This window comes from Dermacentor andersoni, chromosome 1, assembly GCF_023375885.2.
Source record: "Dermacentor andersoni chromosome 1, qqDerAnde1_hic_scaffold, whole genome shotgun sequence".
NCBI classification, from domain to species: domain Eukaryota; kingdom Metazoa; phylum Arthropoda; class Arachnida; order Ixodida; family Ixodidae; genus Dermacentor; species Dermacentor andersoni.
Window position 1 is genome coordinate 164138864 of NC_092814.1, and position 19908 is coordinate 164158771.

The window sequence follows — 19908 nt, forward strand, 5'->3', positions numbered from 1 at the left end:
TGAAGTCCTTCGTTGCCTCGTCGGGACGCTGGCATCTGGTGAAGAACTTGTAGGACTCCACTATTTCGTTGCCCTGTGGCGCAAAGTGTTCTGCCAGCAGTTCAAGCAACTTCTCGTAGGTAAGGTCTTGAATCTTCGCCGGCGCGCACCGTACCATTATTATGCCGACTGTTGCCGTGCTTAAGGCTGCCGTTAGCAGGGCTCGTCGTTTCTTCGAGTCGACGATATCGTAAGCTTCAAAGTAGGACTGCAGACGCACCTGGTAGGCGTCCCAACTGTCTTCCGTTTCGTCGAAACCTGGTGGTCCGGCGTGGGCCGCCATGGAGCAGGCACGGCCCGCTGGTGGGCAGCCTCGTCGCCACTGAAGTAACTCGAGAAGCAGTTGGCAAAGAACGAACGCTTTATTAAAGGTTAGTGTAGCTTTTATAGTCTTTATCTTGTGACGTCAGCCGCAGCCACTGCCGATTCACAAGAGGCAAGGCCGGTGAATCTAACAAAACAAACACGTGTCAGCGGCGCATGCTGATTCACAACAGGACCACAGCGTCGGTTCGAATTAAGCATGTTTGAATTAACGAGATTCTACGTAAAACTTAACTATAGAGGGAGGTCACTGCAGTGAAGATGACAAATAAGTGCACAGAGCCAGTGGACCTCCACGTATTGAACAGTGTGATACATAAACTCTGTGCGCATACCTTGTAAAGGGACATCCACTCTTGGAGGAGTCCGTTCAGTAGTGTTCAAGCACTCGTAATGGTTTCAGTTTGGAACGAAGGCCAACATGATAATTTCTCGTCAATGAATACCTGCGTATTATACTGCCAAAATTTCCCCATAATGTAGAAGAAATGTTGGTGTTTTATGGAGCTGAATACTAGTGAACTGTTCTCCCTAACAGTAGATGGCCCTATACAGAACTTGCTTATTGTGTTTATCTATGCAACAGTATTTTTTTATTGGGCCACAATATTTGCTTGACAGTCTTGTTGAACACAATTTATTTAAATGCACAACACCCACTGCAGTTTCTCCCACATTCATTGCTTTATTGCTAGAAAAAATAAAGTATTTCAGGGCACACACACATAAAGAAAAACATCAGCGGAATGCAGCATGTATCGCATTTTCCAACCACCACACTAGAACACAAAATAGAATATCTATAAAGCAAAATAGAAATGCTGACTTGATTCCTTTCGTTCTCATAGGAAATAAACATGCGTAAATTTAATTAAATTATCTTGCTATATAAACACTGCAGCACAGTTGCCTGCAGTCTGTGACCTGCCTTATAGAAGAGTAATGGTTGCAGAAGGGTTTTAAACTGACTTTGTTGGTACATAATACTAGGCACGACAAACACGAGCACAGCTTATGTATGCCATGGCTAGTATTGTTCTTTGTGCAGTTCCCAAGATGTCAAGTAATGGCTGCATCTGCAAAGAAGCCTGTCTGGTTGGTGACAAGTTTTAAGATGTAGTAAAGTTGCGTTATAGTACAACTTAGTAAAAGGATAAAAAGGGGTGAGGAACCTTGCCATATGTCCTTATTTATTAAAAAGAAAGATTAATAGGGGAGTGGGGGTGAATCTTGCCTTACAGGTGCCATACAGGTGAGCTCATACTCGCACATATTTGGCATCCTGAAAAACTGGCAGTATGTACAACTAAAGACATATTAACAGGAATAGCATGCATCTGTACAAATTTTTAACGCTCATGTCTTGTCTTCAGCCCTATAAGACTAGTGTTTACAAGGACTAGCATAGATTTGTGCATATTTACCTCTCAACAAATATTGCTTTCAGTTTTAGAAAAAAAAATTGACACACACTGCTAGAAGCAATGTGCATCATGTTTAATGGTCCGATATTACTAGTTCTAGGTTTTCCGAAAAAAAATACAAATAATGACTATTACAGCGCATCTCTGAGGCAGCACAAACACCAATAGCAGGCTGCCACGAATATTTATCATACCATACTTTCTGTACAGTGCACTAAACAAACTGCTGTGTAGCATGACTTTTCCGAAACCAACACCGGTGTCCAAGACAGGACTACATTACACAGCGAAGCTACTTCCTTCGAGACAAGAGAACCTCTTCTTGTAATGAAGAACAGTACATGGCATTAGCACACAGCCTGTCACATGAAACCTTGACATAATTAAAAAAATCAAGCCATTCAGTTGAAGTGAACAAACGCCCAGGACTTTTGCTGCTGACATTGGGCATTTCTGACACATCTGGTAGTGGTGTATAAGACTACATTAATTATAATTATAGCATTAGTTCATGGTAACTTCACTAATCAACATCTCAGTCAGTTGAAAGAGCAAAATCCTTTTCAGCCAGAAGCACACAGATGTTGACACACAGGCCGCATCAACTACACGATAGTCACAAAAGTCTTGACAAGGCACCAATAGAGAAAGATTCAAGATGTCAGTAGCATGAGCACCAGATATGAACATCACATGTTTAGATGCGGCTATGTCCATGTTGCTGCTGCTGTTATTATGAAGTATGAAAAAAAGACAAAAAAAAAAAAGATTTTTCAGCTTTGTTTACAACTTATGCATTCTCTTTACAGTGTAGGAAAAAAATACAGGGAGAGCAAAAAAAAAAAAAGAACATTAAAAAGATATCGAGGCCCTTGCCGAACCTCAGCAGAAACACTAATCACCAATTTGATTACCAGTTCTGAATTCACACATCTGTCAAAACAAAGACGGTGTCAGGACAAACACATAATGGACATTTTTATAAAGCTCAGCTTTTGCTACATGGCATGCCATGTATGGTAGCAATGTCATAGAGTCATTGGATGCTTTTCTATACATTAGTTATGCCCAGTGTGCTCACGAATTGTGTTCCCATACTAATGAAGAAAAACACACAAGTTTAAGGACTACAGAAAAAAAAAAATGCAAGCACAAGAACAGGTAAGACATACAATATTTGCGAAATCTTAAAATATAAACACAGTCTTGTTTCCCTCCCTACATGTGTTGATCCCATTGGCTGCTGGCAGAATATTCCAGTGTTCAGTGCACCTGCAAAATGCAGGCCACTACAGAGCTTCAGCAGTTGGGCACACAATGTTTCAATGCAGGCTTGCAGCATCTGGCTGATCATAAGCCCATTCGCTGAGCCTGCTGTCTTCTTGTCAGTGGCTGCATTTCAAAGTGACAAACTTCTTCATCGCTGTTTTCACCAACTTCATTGCCTGCATTCAGCAGATTTTGCTCTGACCCCATACGCTCGTAAACGGTATCCTCTTCCGCTGAAATATACATTACAATGACAGAATGTGAACACTTTTGGAAACATGTGCATGTTTCAGCTTTGATAATGGCTTGATAACACAAAGGATGTGTTTACTGCAATTTCTTTGGGTTGAAAATTGACCTGTTGCAATTTTCATGAATAGTTAATCCAGCAAACAGCCCATTCACATGTATGTGCGTGCCCACACAACTGTTCAGTTTCACATTTATTGACGCAGGAGTTCACAGTATAGCAATTAAATTCTTACCCCCATATTCAGAATGCATCTTAACTAGAAGCCCATGCTTGACTTGATATAAATGACGCCTCGTGTGAACATGTCTAAGACGCTCATTGCGTTTCCTTTGGTGAGTTCACGACAGGCATACTTTAAATAAAGTCAAGCGTGGGCTTCAAGTTAAGATACATTTCTGAATACGGGAGTTACATTCGCAACCTCTAAGAAATTATAAAAAGCAGGCTAGCCTCGACAAAGTAACTCTGAACCTATAGCTTTATAAGGACATCTGAAGTCCAAGTAAATTTCTGTTTCTTTCGCAATGTGTCAATATTTCCCCCTGTTGCAGGCTAAGATGAGCAAAGGCATAAGTATGATAAGATACTTTTCTAACAGCAGTCTGCAGTCTCCAAATACAATAACTGTACAAAGCAAAGCAGCTAAATACTCTTGGGCTGCACTGTTCTGTATTATTCATTTTCTGGATGGCATCAAGCACACTGTGACTTTACTTGCCAGCCTTGTCTTAAGTCTCAGTCACAACATAAGCACATCTTTGGCATTCAATATTTATGTTTCTGGTAATATGCAGGCATAACAATCCAGGCACCTTTGACTTAGCCATTATTGCAGTGTTACTTCTAACCACTAGAGGGAGGAAAAGTAATTAAAATACTTGCTTTTTGAAACATCAGAAGCCACATAAAAACTTGTTTATTTACCTGCGTGGTAGCATGCTTTCTTCTATATGATTTTGTGACTCAATGAAAATACCAAATTAAAATGGCATAACGAAGAATGTCTGAACTTCCGATCATTGTCAACAGCAGTGCAGTCAGGGGGTGGCACACTGGGCATGTGCATAGGCAGCTTGCGAACGTAGTTCCCGCGCCTACTAGGGCGCCCCTCGCGGCGGCGAGCGCGGAACCGGCAGGATACGACCGGCCCGCTTGCGTTCAGAAAGCCTGTCTGTGCACTGTTTCGCACGTAGCTGTTGCCTTTTCTGAGCAATGCCGAAGTGCAACCCGAGCTGTTGCGTAGTGGGCTGCAACAGCACGTACACCAACTCACGAGGAACAAAGTTTTACAGGTTTCCAAGCCGACCGTATGAAGCAGAACGGCGTCAACACTGGATAGCGCTCGTCCGACGCCATAAGCTGTTTTATGTTCCGGCATTATGCCAAGTGCCGTTAACGCTGAATTCTTTGCTTTTACAGCAATGATGGCAGCAACGGGACACCTGCAGTGCGTACCAAGATATGCAGCAAACAAAGTAGTTTGTTTCCACACTGCACTGCAGTAAAGCTGTGGAACTGTTTCCCAATCCTCTCCCATTCAAACAGCGCTACGGCTTGCTGAGAGATTTGAGGAGGGGTTGCAGCTGGCTGAGCTGGCGTACACCCTTCTGTGTCCAGCATACCAACTAAGGGGCAGTTGAGATCACCAAAATTTTTGACGACGTGGTTTATTGGAACCTCCTTTGCACGCACTGAAAAATCGCAACATAAAAGTATCGTACTTTCAGTAACTTGGCCGAAGATATTTTCCCAGCGTAGCCTAACACAACTGGTAAGTCCCTCACCTTTATTTGTGTTTGGGGAGAGCAACGTTAGAATACCTCGGGTAGGTCTTACGAGTCGTTCGTACGCCCCACATTCTTTGATGAGATGTTTTCGATTTGCATTTGCCGTCCTGTATGTACAGGGAAACTACCGCGGCGTCCTTGCACTTCCCTGCGATGCCAGCACGGCAATCGCAGCTCCCCATACCCGCTAGGATTTGTCTGCTGTCGCCGACCTTCAAGAATCAATGTCACCTATAATTTCATGCGACCACACCGTAGATAACGAAGTAACTTACGCTGAGTTTCACGCATCTCGCTGGTGCGTTATTTTTCGTTTGCGGAATACACCTAGCAGTCACTTCCGATCAGTGCGAGTTCAACACTTTCCTCACGTCGTAGACGTGCCCCACTTCAAATAGACGACTTCCTTTCTCTAAATTCTTTTCACGAAAAAAGTTGTCAAGATCTTGTAATTCCCGAAACCCGGTTAAAATTAATATTGGCACGCTGTTTCGCGCTATCGCTACTGTTTGACAGGGCGCCAAACACGCATCGTGAGCTGACGCCGTGAGTAATCCTACCGCGTTCGCGCAACTATTCGTCAGATGGCGTTAGGGGTCGGAAAGACAGGGCGCCGCCTAGCACTTGCAACGTGCCCATGACCCCCCCCCCCCCCCCAGAAAAAGATTTCTGGCTGCACCACTGACGGTCAATGAAAACATACAATAAAAACATACATGAAGTCATTGACCAGAGCATTCCTGCTAACTGCAGGTACAGTTTACAAACTGCCATGTGTTTGCAAACCATTATTGGTATCCTGAACTTTTCATTTCTACGTCACTTGATGTAGTTGAGACTGCATAAAGTGCAACAACAGCCTCAGAAATACTACGCTGCATCTAGAACTCCAGTATTCATTCTTTCTGTCCAGAACCAGCAGTTTATTAACCAGTGTTTACAAATCATTATTGTCCACTATACTGCATCTTAAATCTCTGGGTAACCATTGTGGAGCTGCATTACCAAACAATTAATCTACACTATCATGTTCAGCATGAACATAGTGGCTGAAGCAATGGAAATGAGCATTTGAAATGAAATTCTTTTTTCATTTGCATTTCTTCTTTCCAAATAAATAAAATATACGAATTAATTTTTGAAACTTAATTACCTCAGTACACTGTTTGTATTTTTGAATTGAAATGTGTCACTGCTCAATCCATGTACATTGCCAGAAATACTAAGACAAGCACCAGTTTTGGGATATTCATTCCCAAAAAGATGCCACAAAATATATTATGTGGAAGACCACACATCATTATCAATTTTCAGAAGGCTATGTTGTGCACTATTAGTAGTTTCCCAGTGAAGATTGTTCTAATCTGTTAACAGAGTAAGCAAAGATGTTTCATGGTATTTTATTATGTTGCACATCAAATTCCTATCAAGCTGTGTGGGAGAGGATGAGTGCGCATGTGCTAACTCACTACAGTGCCAGGATTAAGTTCCATTTTGAAAAAAAAAAAAAAGAGGAGAAAGAAGAAAACTGCCTGTGCAGAATAGAACACCCTTCCCTCCCCTCACCCTTTGGTTTCATCATTCAGCATTGCCACCGTTAAACAATACGACTTGTAGGTTACTCCTGGCTACCAATATCAATTCTCATTTGCCTTCTTTGTTATTTCCTTCAAATATCAAAATGCACAGGTATTTACATCACATACAGTGGCAATAAATTTTTCAGTTGTGAGTGAACGCTGTGTGCTTGTAGCATTTTTTCTGTGCGTCTTGTCCTTGAGTGCATAGTACATAGAAGACCAGAATAGAACCACATATTTCTTTCTGGCATACTTATGATTGCTGAGGTGCCAAGTGCAATGATGTAGTATCATTCACAGGAAGCTAATGTAGCATGCTTGAAAATGCAGGCCTAGATATAGTTATTGGCTTGTACAGCACCTCCTTTAAAAGAAACTTGGAATGTGATCTGAAAAGCATGCTGCTGTTCCATTTCCTGCTTCATAATTTATACTACTGTCCACACTAATGCCATTTACAGAACACTGGCACCACAAGAGAGCTCCCAACAAAAATCACGAGCAGATGATGGGTATGTTCACTGAGCATTCATGCAGAGGACAGCCAGTGGGTGTGTTCATGCTGGAAATAATATTACAACTCCTCTTAAACAATGTCCGTGGCCACAGCCATCTCTTGTAATTAGCTTGCAATGCAAGCCATTTTCTAGGCAGCTAGTAAAATGAGGCGCTGCCATGTTTTTCAGTTTAAAAGCTTTAAAGCCGACTGTCAACGTGGCAAACCAGGCCAAGAGCATGGTGATGGGCCGCAGGCCACATTTCGGAGCATGAGCCTCCAGTACCTTCCCATGAACACTACAAGCAATCAAGGGCCACAGTTTTGCAAAACGATGATGCTCACGAGTGTGCACTGTCAATCTAAAGCTTTCTAGCATGTCTATAGAGTTGAGTGCCTCTTAGTATACTACTATTAGCTTGATGCCTGCTGGGGCCACCCCAGTAGCAGCAGCTAACTGGTACTTGACTCAACATACTTAGTTGGTTTAAAAGTCTTGGAAAAATGGCTGAGAAACATGGTCATAAATGTGCTAACAACGGTGTAGCATTATAGTAGTCTGACAATCTCTGGGTGGGTGGGTGGGCGCAAGTGAATAATTTAAAGTCAATTTCATGGGCCAATAATTCCTTAGGATTATCATGCCTTGAGTAGTTAACAAATTCTTTAGTCACTGACAATATGCTAAACGCTTCATGATCATAGTGACTTTGCATGGTGCATCTGATGCATTGGTGCATTGATGTGAACACAGATTTACATGTCTGTAATACTTGTATGCTGCACCTTAGTGCAGCATCTCATTTTTCCAACCACTTTTTTCATGGTTTTTCTATAATCTCTTGGCACATTGCATTTACATATTGCATTTTATGTGCCTCCCATATTTCTTTTTTTCTGATTAATTTGTATTTCATGCAGTCTTTGGAAGTCTTGCATTTTTGGCAACTCCTGTATATGTACTTATATTTAACTTGGTCATGGATGAGTTTGCATTTATATGCGCCTAGTTATCTGACTTCATTTTATCTGGTCTACTTATTGGCTTCTCTATATATTGTGTGCCTCTCATACTTGGACACCCACCTGAGCCAGCAGCACACCTTACGGAAGTATGTCAAAGAATAAACAATTATGTGATGCTTAGGGTCATGCCATGTTATACCAAATGGTTGAGGGACCTGAACTTTTGCTTATTTTAGTAAATAGCGTACTTGAAGTATTTCAGTGTGACATCACCATCACCCTCAAGTGAGCAATGTCAGCAACACTATTTTTATTCAACTCTACTATACCAAAAAACCACCTCTTTAATGCCAACTTGGGTAACTAGGTAACTGCCACTGGGAATGTGCCGCTTTATAATGAAAAAAAGAAAAGAAAAAAAGATATCCTAAATTTCTTCGTTGCTCGGCAGTGCTGAACCCATGCCTCAGTGCCTCAAGGACAGCAATGAGACGTTACAGCAGGCTGTGCCACAAATGCGCTGGGTATGCGCAGTTTTTCAATGAACGTCTTTCACTCCAACAATATAGCCAGCAGGGCTATGAATAGACTGGGTATGTGCCGCTCTTCAATCACCATTTCGACAAGAGATCAGGTGCTATTTCAGAACACCTTAGTGCTCTGAATGATCAAAAGCACAAATCAACAGCACCTAATTGTATTTCTGTATATAAAATGTTTACCAAAATAATGTCCAATAGAATAAGGGCAACATTGGACTTTAGCCAACCAAAGGAACAGGCTGGCTTCAGGAAGGCATACTCTACAATGGATCACATCCATGTCATTAATCAGGTTATCGAGAAATCCGCAGAGTATAATAAGCCTCTCTATATGGCTTTCATAGATTACGAAAAGGCATTTGATTTAGTAGAGATACCAGCAGTCAAAGAGGCATTACGTGATCAAGGAGTACAGACCGCTTATGTAAATACCTTGGAAAATATCTACAGAGGTTCCCTACAGAGGTTCCACAGCTACCTTAATTCTACACAAGAAAAGCAGGAAGATACCTATAAAGAAAGGGGTCAGACAGGCAGACACAATCTCTCCAATGCCATTCACTGCGTGCTTGGAAGAAGTATTCCAAGCTATTAAACTGGGAAGGCTTAGGAGTAAAGATCGAAGGCGAATATCTCAGCAACCTTCGGTTTGCCAATGACATTGTTCAATTCAGCAACAATGCAGACGAGTTACAACAAATGATTGAGGACCTTAACAGAGAGAGTGTAAGAGTGGGATTGAAGATTACTATGCAGAAGACAAAGATAATGATGAATAGCCGGGCAAAAGAACAAGAGCTCAAGATCGCCAGTCAGCCTCTAGAGCCTGTGAAGGAGTACATTTACCTAGGTCAATTAATCACAGTGAACCTTGATCATGAGAAGGCAATTCATAGAAGAATAAGAATGGGCTGGATCGCATACGGCAGACCTTGTCAGCTCCTGACTGGAAGCTTACCATTATCATTGAAAAGGAAGGTGTACAATCAGTGCATTTTACCAGTGCTGACATATGGGGCAGAGACTTGGAGACTGAAAAAGAAGCTTGAGACTAAGTTAAGGAGCGCGCAAAGAGCGATGGAACGAAGATTGCTAGGCATAACGTTAAGAGACAGAAAGAGAGCGGTTTGGATCATAGAGCAAACAGGTATAGACAATATTCTAATTGACATCAAGAGAAAAAAATGGAGCTGGGCAGGTCATGTAATGCGCAGGTTAGATAACCGTTGGACCATTAGGGTTACAGAATGGGTATCAAGAGAAATGGGACCTGGTAATGGTAAATGGTATTATCTTTTTTTTTTACAGAGTGTATCTTTTACAGAAATCTGTGCTTGATTATTGCCTTCAGTCATTTTTATTACGCTGAAATATCATGTGTGGATTGTATCCCCCCCTATGTAATGCCTCTCGGGGCCCTTAGGGTATTGAAAATAAATAAATAAATAAGAGAAATGCAATCAAGGACGACAGAAGACTAGGTGGAGCGACAAAATTAGGAAATTTGCGAGCGCTAGTTGGAATCGGTTGGTGCAGGACAGGGGTAATTGGAGATCGCAGGGAGAGGCCTTCGTCCTGCAGTGGACATAAAACAGTCTGATGATGATGACGATTTCTCAACATATCGGTTGCTAAAGATACTTTCCCTCATTAGCCATACATTTACTATAGCTGAGGGTAAGGAAGTCAGAAAACAGCCTATTTGCCTGGCTGATCACAGAGCGAAACTCCATCACGCAGGATGGGGACATCTTGCTTCAGATGTGCAAACAACTCGCAAAGCTATGGGAGGATTGAAGTACACCAGCAAGCTTTCTGTAACGCAGCTTCTCCAGGAAAAGACTTTCATTAACGTTTAACTAAAATTGAATGCCCGAAAGCTACACAGTGGGCTATAGGAGATGTTGTAGCGAGTGCTATGAATTAATTTTGACCACTTCGGGTTCTTCAATATGCATCTAAACCTTGAATACACAAGTGTGTTTGCATTCTGCCCAACTGGAATGTAGCTGCCATGGCTGGAAATTAAAGCTGCAAGCTCGTGGTTAGGAGACATCTCAGCCACTGAGCTATTGTGTCAGGTGGAAGTAACAACCTCTAGTCTGTTTTGTGTGCAGCATGTTTTAGTGTGTTTTTTGTACTGTGCTTCATACAGCTAATTTCTATGGCTAGTGCACTATCTACACATGATAAAAAAATTGCACAGGTGTTCGTTTTATCTGTATCAAATCGTAGCTGTGAGAACTTCGGGTCATGTATCTTTTTGTCCCCTGGTCGTATTGATCATAAGGAACTTTGTTGCTATCTTTTCTGTCATTGTTGCTAGGGTCTACAATCTGACAAGAGGACATTGAGAAGCACAGGATGCAAGCTAGAATAGCAGTGTCAGGCACCACATACCTTTCTGCATGTTAAAAGCGGAAGAAGCGATCCAGGAAGAAGCATGCACGTGACTCGCATGATGGAATCGAGCCCCAGCCCTGAAATAGCACGGCAAGTCATTGCCTACAAGGGTGCTGCTAAGCCAAGTGACAGAGAAGCAACAAGAGCACATGCATTGTTACTGCCCTGGAAGCACAGTAAGCAAGTTAAGAAGATGCACACACAATTGCAGAGGTTGCCTCATTTGTTAGGCCAGACAAGAAAATGGCTTCCATATGCCATTATGCCAGCTGAGTTTGCATGTCCTTATGGTTTGCTTGCAGCAAAACAGACACAGTAACTGATGTTATGCTGACATATACAAAACAAAAGACAAGGCAACATGCTGCTACCAATTTGCCCTTCGTATATATCTCTACAAGTAACCAAGTGCAACTGCACATCGCTGCATGGAAAACGGCATAAGCTTCATATTTTGTAAATGAAGCTGGCTCGCATAAAAGGGGTGGTTACTGCATAATTTTTTTAGTTTTGGTGCACAGAAAGAGTAATGCGTGGTTATGAAAGTGAATAAGTGGAGGAAAGCATATTAAAGGGTAGTGCAAGCCCACATTACGCAGAAGCAGCACATACATTCGAAAGACTGAGAGCAAGTGCAACAGCAGATATGAACACTTGCCTAAACCGGCTTGAACAAGCCACTGTCACAAAGAAAATAAAGATTATTGCGACCTCTTACCATTAGTGTTGAGTGACTTGACAACAATGTGCAGTGCAATGCCCAAAAGGCAGATGATTAAGCCCAACACATTCATTGAGCTCATCTCATCTCCACTGTATTTGACAGCCAGGTACAGCGTGCAAACTTCCTGTAAGAGACCACCATAAGATCACATAAGGTCACCAGAAATAATATGCTGTTTGATTATTTAGCTACCTTGTCTTATCATACCATGTTCCCCTACCCAATTGTTAGTGTTGTGCTTTTCTTTATCTCTCTCTGCTTATGTTTGTTTTCCTGTTCCTGAAATGTTCATGCCACCTGGCCTTGCATGTTCATGCTGACATTGATGTCATCACAGACATCAGATGAACTCATACAGGTTGAGTGATGATCCTAATCAAGTGGTTTCTGACCCCAAACTGGAGGACCACTTCTTCATAGACCTCTACGTGAGTAACAGATCATCACCACGTTAGAAAACACAGTAAACAGAAGAAAAGCTTTGCACCATTTACGTACTTATGAAAAATAACAAAATAGCATCCAGGTGCTGCAAGTAAGTTTGAAGCACAGCTTAGCTTTCCCTTATGTGCACAGAGGAAAATCCTTACAATGAATAAATAGTAAAACAGTGAAACATACAGTAAATTATGACATAAAATAAAGTCGATCTAATGCTTGGTTGATCAAACCCCTTTGCAATGGCAATTTCTATAGACCCTTTTCACGGAGTAGTTTGCGCTACAGGAACGAGAGAGCACTTTCGGCAGCACGCCGCACGTTGCCTCAAATGCGCACGAATGTGAAACCATTACCGCTTCTGCCCTGCTACTGTGCAATCAGCTGTCGGAAATGCATCTGCGGAATCGCAAATGCAGTCTGTTCCATCCATTTTTGCAAAACGTGGAATGGCAGAAGGAAGACGTCTCTAGTAGCTGGCTACAGAAATAGTGACTGGAAAATAGTGGAATGGATCCATATGGCCAAGTTCACGGATCACTGCTACATAAGGTATGCCTGTGTTGCCAGCCCTTCGCAATGCCCAGCTTTTGTCGAGGATAAAAACAAATCCACTCACGTGCCAGCAGTGTTTTGATAATCTCCAAAGAAAGGACTCGAGCCCCAGCACTTTGGCAAGAGTGAGTACCACTCATTAGACAATGACAAAAGGAGTAGCACTACTTCCTGGCATAGTAGGTTTCTTGCAAGTTACCTACACACATTGACTGCAGCTGACACTCAAACTTATGCCCACTCTTGAATTAATGTGCCGAAGCATGGATGATGCACTATACCAAAAGCACACAAATGTTTAAAGCTAACCGTTTTGTGATGGTTCAGATAGTAAGTGAGTGACTAGCGATGATAAGTGTTGTGTGCGCGCGAAACCAAGCACGCGTGTTATCGCGTGCTGTCTGCGCATGCTCTCTGCCCGGCTATCTCTTATCGGGTAGCCCGTGCTGGTTTTAAAAGACCGCTCGCACGGGCCCACCGCGCGCAGTATGTAACCTGTTGGCTGCCTGTCAAGTAACAGGAATAAACGTTCTTTCGACGCTACGTCTACGCCGCCCAGTTCTTGGATGCCAGACATGACATATTGGCGACGAGGATGGGATGACCGCCGTACGGAATTCGCAGTGTGAAGAACCTGGCCTCTGTGTAAAAGCTTCCCGCCACGAAGATTTCCCTGCGGTGAAATTCCTGAAACTGGCATCACGGCAGCCGAAACTTCCAAGTGAGTCATGAGTCACATCGGCCACATTGAACCTTTCGACGAGACCACGAGTGACTGGCGCTCGTACGAGGAAAGGTTGAAAGCCTATCTTTTGGTCAACGATGTTCCAGCAGCAAAGAAGGTTCCTGCGTTCCTGAGTCTCATCGGCGCGAAGACCTACGCGCTGCTCAAGTCGCTGACGGCACCGGACGCACCGTCGTCACGAGAGTTTGACAATCTCCTGAAACTCCTGAGCGATCACCTGGCACCGCAGTCGTCTGTCATCGCAGAGCGTGCTAAATTTTACAAGCGGTCACAGCGAAGCGGTGAGTCCATTACCGAATTTGTCGCGGAACTTCGAAGGCTGGTGCAGAGTTGCGAATTTGGAAGTTTCTTGGATGAAGCGCTCCGGGACTGTTTCGTTTGCGGCCTGCTCCGCGAGGACATTCAGCGTGTGTTGTTCACGGAAGACAAAAAGCTAACCTTCCAAAAGGCCGTAGATAGAGCTCTTGCCATGGAAACTGCAACGATTAGCGCGGCGTTCACGCATAACAGCGCATCCCCGGCGTACGAAGTGAATAAGGTTCGAGGCGAAAAGCAGTCTGTGATGTCGGCAAGCTGCTTCCGTTGCGGGTCACCCAATCACTCTAGCGAAGCATGCCCTCATATCGGCGATACATGTTACAATTGTAACCGAAAAGGGCATATTCAACGCGCCTGCAGGAAAGGAAAGAAAGCTAGGGAGGCAAAGCTCCGGAAACGTGTGAAGATGCTCACGTCCGTCCGAAACGAGTCGTCTGTCTCACTTAAATCATTCAACGCAGACCCATTTACTGTACCCGTGAACGTTGACGGTGTCCTACTGACGATGGAGCTTGACACCGGCGCAGCCGTATCCGTCATATCATGGCGCGAATTCCAGAGGTTGTTTCCACGTAAGCGACTTCAGCCAGCATCGTTAAAGCTGCGCACGTATACTGGGGCCATAGTAAAACCGAAGGGTCTGGCGAAAGTCGTCGTGCGCCACAACGACCAGTGCGTGGAGCTTCCCCTGTACGTCGTGGACTCTACAGGACCGGCACTCCTCGGCAGAGAATGGTTGCAAGATATTCGTTTGGATTGGAAGAACCTAGTTTTTTTTAATCACCTTGGTCTCTCTCGAGAAATATCAAAGCACTGGCAAGAAAAGCTGGAAGCCATGCTAGAAAGCCATTCCGAACTTTTCAAGGATGAGCTAGGTACCATCACGGAAGAGCAGGCCGAGCTTGTCCTTCGCGAAGGGTCACAGCCGAAGTTTGTAAAGGCAAGAAGCGTTCCCTTTGCTCTGCAACGTGCAGTAGAAGCGGAACTTGTGAAAATGGAGAAGCTTGGCATCATAACGCCTGTTGCTACAAGCGAATACGCAACGCCCTTGGTACCGGTAATGAAGAGGGATGGAAGCCTCCGACTGTGTGGCGATTATAAAACCACCGTCAATCCCTGTCTAGAAGTAGACCGCTACCCGCTACCTCGGATAGATGACCTTCTCGCAGCGCTTGCAGGAGGGGAGGAATTTTCGAAGATTGACCTGAGTAGGGCCTACCAGCAGGTAGTTATGGCGGAAGGCTCCCGGAAACTACTGACGATAAACACGCATAAGGGCTTGTATACTATGAACCGTCTGGCTTTCGGCATTTCGTCCGCCCCAAGCATATTTCAAAGAATTATGGACAACATGCTGAAAGGGTTGGAAGGAGTCAGTTGCTACCTTGACGACATCCTGGTCACAGGCAAGACCAAGCGAGAGCACTTCCGTAACTTGGAAGCCGTCTTGTCAAGATTGCAGGAACGCGGTGTGCGCATCCGGCGCGATAAGTGCTCGTTCTTTCAACGAGAGCTCCGTTATCTGGGCCACGTCATCAACGCCGAGGGTGTTTGCGCATCGCCCGAAAAGGTACTGGCACTACTAAATGCGCCTGCTCCAAAAGACAAGCAGCAACTGCAGTCATTCCTTGGGATGGTCAATTATTACGGCAAGTTTGTTCAGCGTCTCTCGACTTTGGCACAGCCGTTGTACAGGCTGCTAAAGCAAACAACGGAGTGGACGTGGGATGCGTCATGCCAGCTTGCTTTCACGGAGATAAAAGCAGCTATGGCTTCCCCTCCAGTTCTTGCCCATTATGATCCGAAGCGACCGCTTCAACTTGCCTGCGACGCATCTCAGTACGGTATAGGCGCAGTTCTTTCGCAGAAAATGATAAATGGATCAGTTCGACCGGTTGCCTACGCATCCCGCACCTTGTCAAGTGCCGAAAAGAACTACAGTCAGATCGAGAAAGAAGCCCTTGCCCTCGTATTCGGCGTAAAGAAGTTTCACTTCTACGTCTACGGTAGGTTCTTCACGCTTGTGACTGACCATAAACCACTGCAAACAATTCTCGGCCCGAAAACAGGCATTCCCGCGATGGCAGCTGCCCGCATGCAGCGTTGGGCGCTGACGCTGTCAGCCTACAACTATGCTCTTGAATTCAAGAAATCTTCCGATAATGCGGAAGCAGACTGTTTATCGCGCTTGCCGCTCGACAGCAGCGAAAAGCAATCAGAAGAAGAAAGCGAAATTTTTTATTCGCTTCGTTTGGAAACGCTGCCTGTCACAGGCCAAGACATCGCTCGTGAAACGAGGCGTGATCCATTACTAAGCAAGGTACTGAACTTCACAAGTGCTGGCTGGCCGTCGCATGTCGCTGAGAAGGAGTTGAAACATTTCTTCGACAAGCGTTTGGAGCTCACAGTTCATCAAGGGTGTTTAATGTACGGCATGAGAGTAGTTGTGCCTTCAAAACACCGAGCCTTCTTGCTTGAGGAACTTCATCAGGGTCATCCCGGTATCGTAAGATGCAAAGAACTCGCGAGGAGCTACGTCTGGTGGCCTGGTATCGACGCGGACCTAGAGCAACACGTGAAGAAATGTGCAGAGTGTCAACAGCAACGGAACGAACCAGCACCGGCTCCGCTTCATCCATGGTCATGGCCGACTTCGCCGTGGCAAAGAGTTCACTTGGATTTTGCTGGACCCATGAAAGACAAAATGTTCCTTGTTGCTGTGGACGCACACTCAAAATGGCCGGAAGTTTATGTCATGCAGAGGACTACGGCGTACCACACAATTCAGTGTCTCCAAGACCTGTTCTCGCGTTTTGGCGTACCCGAGACCATCGTGACCGACAACGGACCACAGTTCGTTTCCGAAGAATTCAAGAGCTTCGTCAAAGGCTTCGGTGGTCGTCATATCGTGAGTGCAGCGTACCATCCAAGCACGAATGGCCTTGCGGAGAGATTTGTACAGACAATGAAATCTGCGTTGCGGAAAGGACGACCCCAAGACTCCTTGCAGGCAACCTTACAGACGTTCCTGGTGACGTACCGCAACACGCCGCATGCGACTACAAGAGAAACTCCAGCAAACCTTTTCATAGGTAGACGACTGCGCACGAGACTCGACGCAGTCAAGCCTTCTGTCGGGGGAAGAGTGGCTCAGCAACAGCTCTCCGATATGGTGCGACGCAAGGCACGTGAGCGACTTTTCAACATCAATGATGAGGTCCTCGTGAGGAATTACAGAGGTCCTGAGAAATGGGTCCCTGGCACTATCATTCAGCAGTCTGGCCCCGTTTCATACAAGGTTCGCGTTAGAACGAATCATGGGGTGCTCATTTGGCGTCGTCATCAAGACCAGCTACTGCTCAGCATCGACAGCTCAAAGCAGAGCATTACGGAAGATTTTATTCCAGACTTCAGGGATCCTGAGAGCGCCAACGAGCCATTTCCAGCTGCGGCCCCTGCGACAACGACCGACCCTCCAGGGGAGCGACGCTATCCACAGAGGGACCGGCGACCTCCTGACAGATATCAGCCATAGCATTAGTTGCATTGTATAATGTGGCAAAAGGACTTTGTGCTCATTAGGAGGAAGGAGATGTTGTGTGCGCGCGAAACCAAGCACGCGTGTTATCGCGTGCTGTCTGCGCATGCTCTCTGCCCGGCTATCTCTTATCGGGTAGCCCGTGCTGGTTTTAAAAGACCGCTCGCACGGGCCCACCGCGCGCAGTATGTAACCTGTTGGCTGCCTGTCAAGTAACAGGAATAAACGTTCTTTCGACGCTACGTCTACGCCGCCCAGTTCTTGGATGCCAGACATGACAATAAGCCTTTGCTACAAGCTATTACGAAGTACAGAATATCTCCTTTCCAAGCTTTGTGTGTGACAAGAACAAATCTACTGCGACTGAACACATTGGCAAGCAATTTAGAAAGAATAAACCCCATGCAAGCGATCTGGTTCGTGAGGACGACAAGCGACGCAATGGAGCTGGCTGTCACGCCCACTCGTCATCTGCAAGTTGAATCCCAAGTGAACGACGACATGAGCAACGACTCCTCGGTGTTGCTGTTATGAGGGCAGCAAATACACACAAAAACTAGCGCGACATATGCTCTAATAATTTGAGTTTATTTCTTTTGCTGCACAGGGCAGCATTAAGTATTTCTGAAGGTCTTTCAGTAGGCTTTTTACACTTGCAGATATCAAAATTCAGTTGTTTGCTTGTTCCGTATGACAACCAGTAGTATCCTGTTCAGACTTCACATTATTGGCTAGTTGCTCATAGCACTTCCGGGCGATGAGCGACAAATTCTAGATTTCCAGAACTGAGCGAATGAGCAACAAGAACGAGTGATCCATTCACGTAACAGCTCGTTTTATCGCTCGAAGACGTCACTCTTCACTCTTCGATGTCGCAAACGAAATCACTCTCATGGGGTTTAAGCTTCAGGCAGTAAATAAACAGTCAGATAGTGACCGCATCTAGGAACATTTTACTGAGTCAGAAACATGACAAGTTGCAGCTTCAAAGTGACAGGCAATAAAGAATGAAGAGAAAGACAATGATCCTGATTTAATTCAGAAGCGGAAAGTTGGACAGCTTTAAATAAATTTCTAGCCCCGCTCCTATTACAAGCACAGTACGCTGCTCATACCGCTGGACACACACACGCACGCATGCACATGCACACACACACACAGAAAAAAAAAAAGCAGCACAGCCTGCCCGAAAGAAGTAAACAATTCACAAGAACCTATTTGAAAATACAGCTCCTTAATCCTCCTAAGACACGTAGAAAGCCCAAAGATGAAATGGCTGTCTATGTTAGTTCTTATTACTGACTGGTATTTTACAAACATGAAAATGTTATTTTTTATATGCCATAGTTAAACGCACAAAGCAGCATCTCTATGCATATGTACAAAGTGACCATCCCCTTTAGTTTTTTCACATAAAAACTATTTTAACTTAACTGGACACATAAGTTGAAATGTAACATCTTTTGGTGTCTGGTATGTTGATGATGCACCGTCGATATGATGTCATCTTGCAGCACTTGAAAAGTAAATCACAAGTGCTTTGTTTTGTTGCCCGGGATGACACAATGTTATTGCACAAATTAGCGTACATTTTCTTGAAAATTTTAGGCAACAATATAATTATGCCAATGACTGATGGTTCTACATGCATCTGGCTTTAATTAATGTAATTGTAAAAGTTTCAAATCAAAGGCAAAATTAAGGAGGGTAGTGCATTGCATTCATGTTGTCTCCTTGAATTAATGCTATTGTAAGATTACAAAATTAAAAGATTATTTTCTTGCTTTATTACAGTAACAGTAGTAGAGAAAGTTCACACACAGACTTTGGTCAGCATTGTACTTCAGTGAAATGATATATATTTGTAGTTTTCTTGATGCCTGAGACCAAAGAAGCATTTTAAATCTTCCCATTATGTAGCCCATGGAGCGTTGCATGCTGCGCGATGCAGCAAATTGCAGCTGTAGCATGCAACATTGAATATACAGTGCTGGCAGTTTAGGCTGTGTTGCACAAACTAACTTCGGAGCTGTCTGCCTACACCCAGCTTAACTTGTTTTGTCCAGTAAGCACACAAACATGGCAGGTGTGCTTGCAGTAACTTCTGGCGACCTGAACATCACGTCTACAGCTGTCAGTCTAGCTTGTGCATGCAAGGCGCAATCTGTAAGGAGCCACTCATACAAACACATTAGCGGCAAGCTTCCCACATCAGCTCACTAACCACAAATTTTTGCTGGTGAGCAAAAATTTCCATTGCAACACTGTTCAGGTAGTTAGGCCTAACCAATTCATGTTTCAGTGGTGTCAGCAAATCAGATTATAGCTTGGTGCCGAGTTCAGCGGCCGCAGCACATAGAAAGCTGAGAAACTGTCACGAAACAAAAACAAAGGTAACCCAAATAGCATTTGCATTGCTCATGGCCATTATTTTCGCAATGCAATGCACAAATCATGCCTGAAAAATTGAGCAAGACACCGTATGGTGTCCTAAAACTTCAGTTGCT

At 44.3% G+C, this 19908-nt stretch overlaps 1 protein-coding gene across 2 annotated transcripts in view; it reads right to left on the bottom strand.

Annotated features, from left to right (window-relative positions):
- Positions 1 to 1023: 1023 nt before the first annotated feature.
- LOC126547337 (solute carrier family 35 member C2) overlaps positions 1024 to 19908 on the bottom strand; it is a 74909-nt gene continuing 56024 nt past the window's right edge. The window contains exons 7-9 of one of the 2 annotated variants that reach the window (XM_055062691.2): positions 11802 to 11931; positions 11081 to 11160; positions 3154 to 3289 (exon numbers count right to left, since the gene is read on the bottom strand). In XM_055062691.2, the coding sequence (XP_054918666.1) occupies positions 3239 to 3289; positions 11081 to 11160; positions 11802 to 11931 (261 nt within the window). In that variant the 3' untranslated portion in view covers positions 3154 to 3238. Of the gene's footprint in view, positions 3290 to 11080; positions 11161 to 11801; positions 11932 to 19908 lie in introns of both variants that reach the window. The other variant, XM_050195305.3, reaches the window with a different exon arrangement.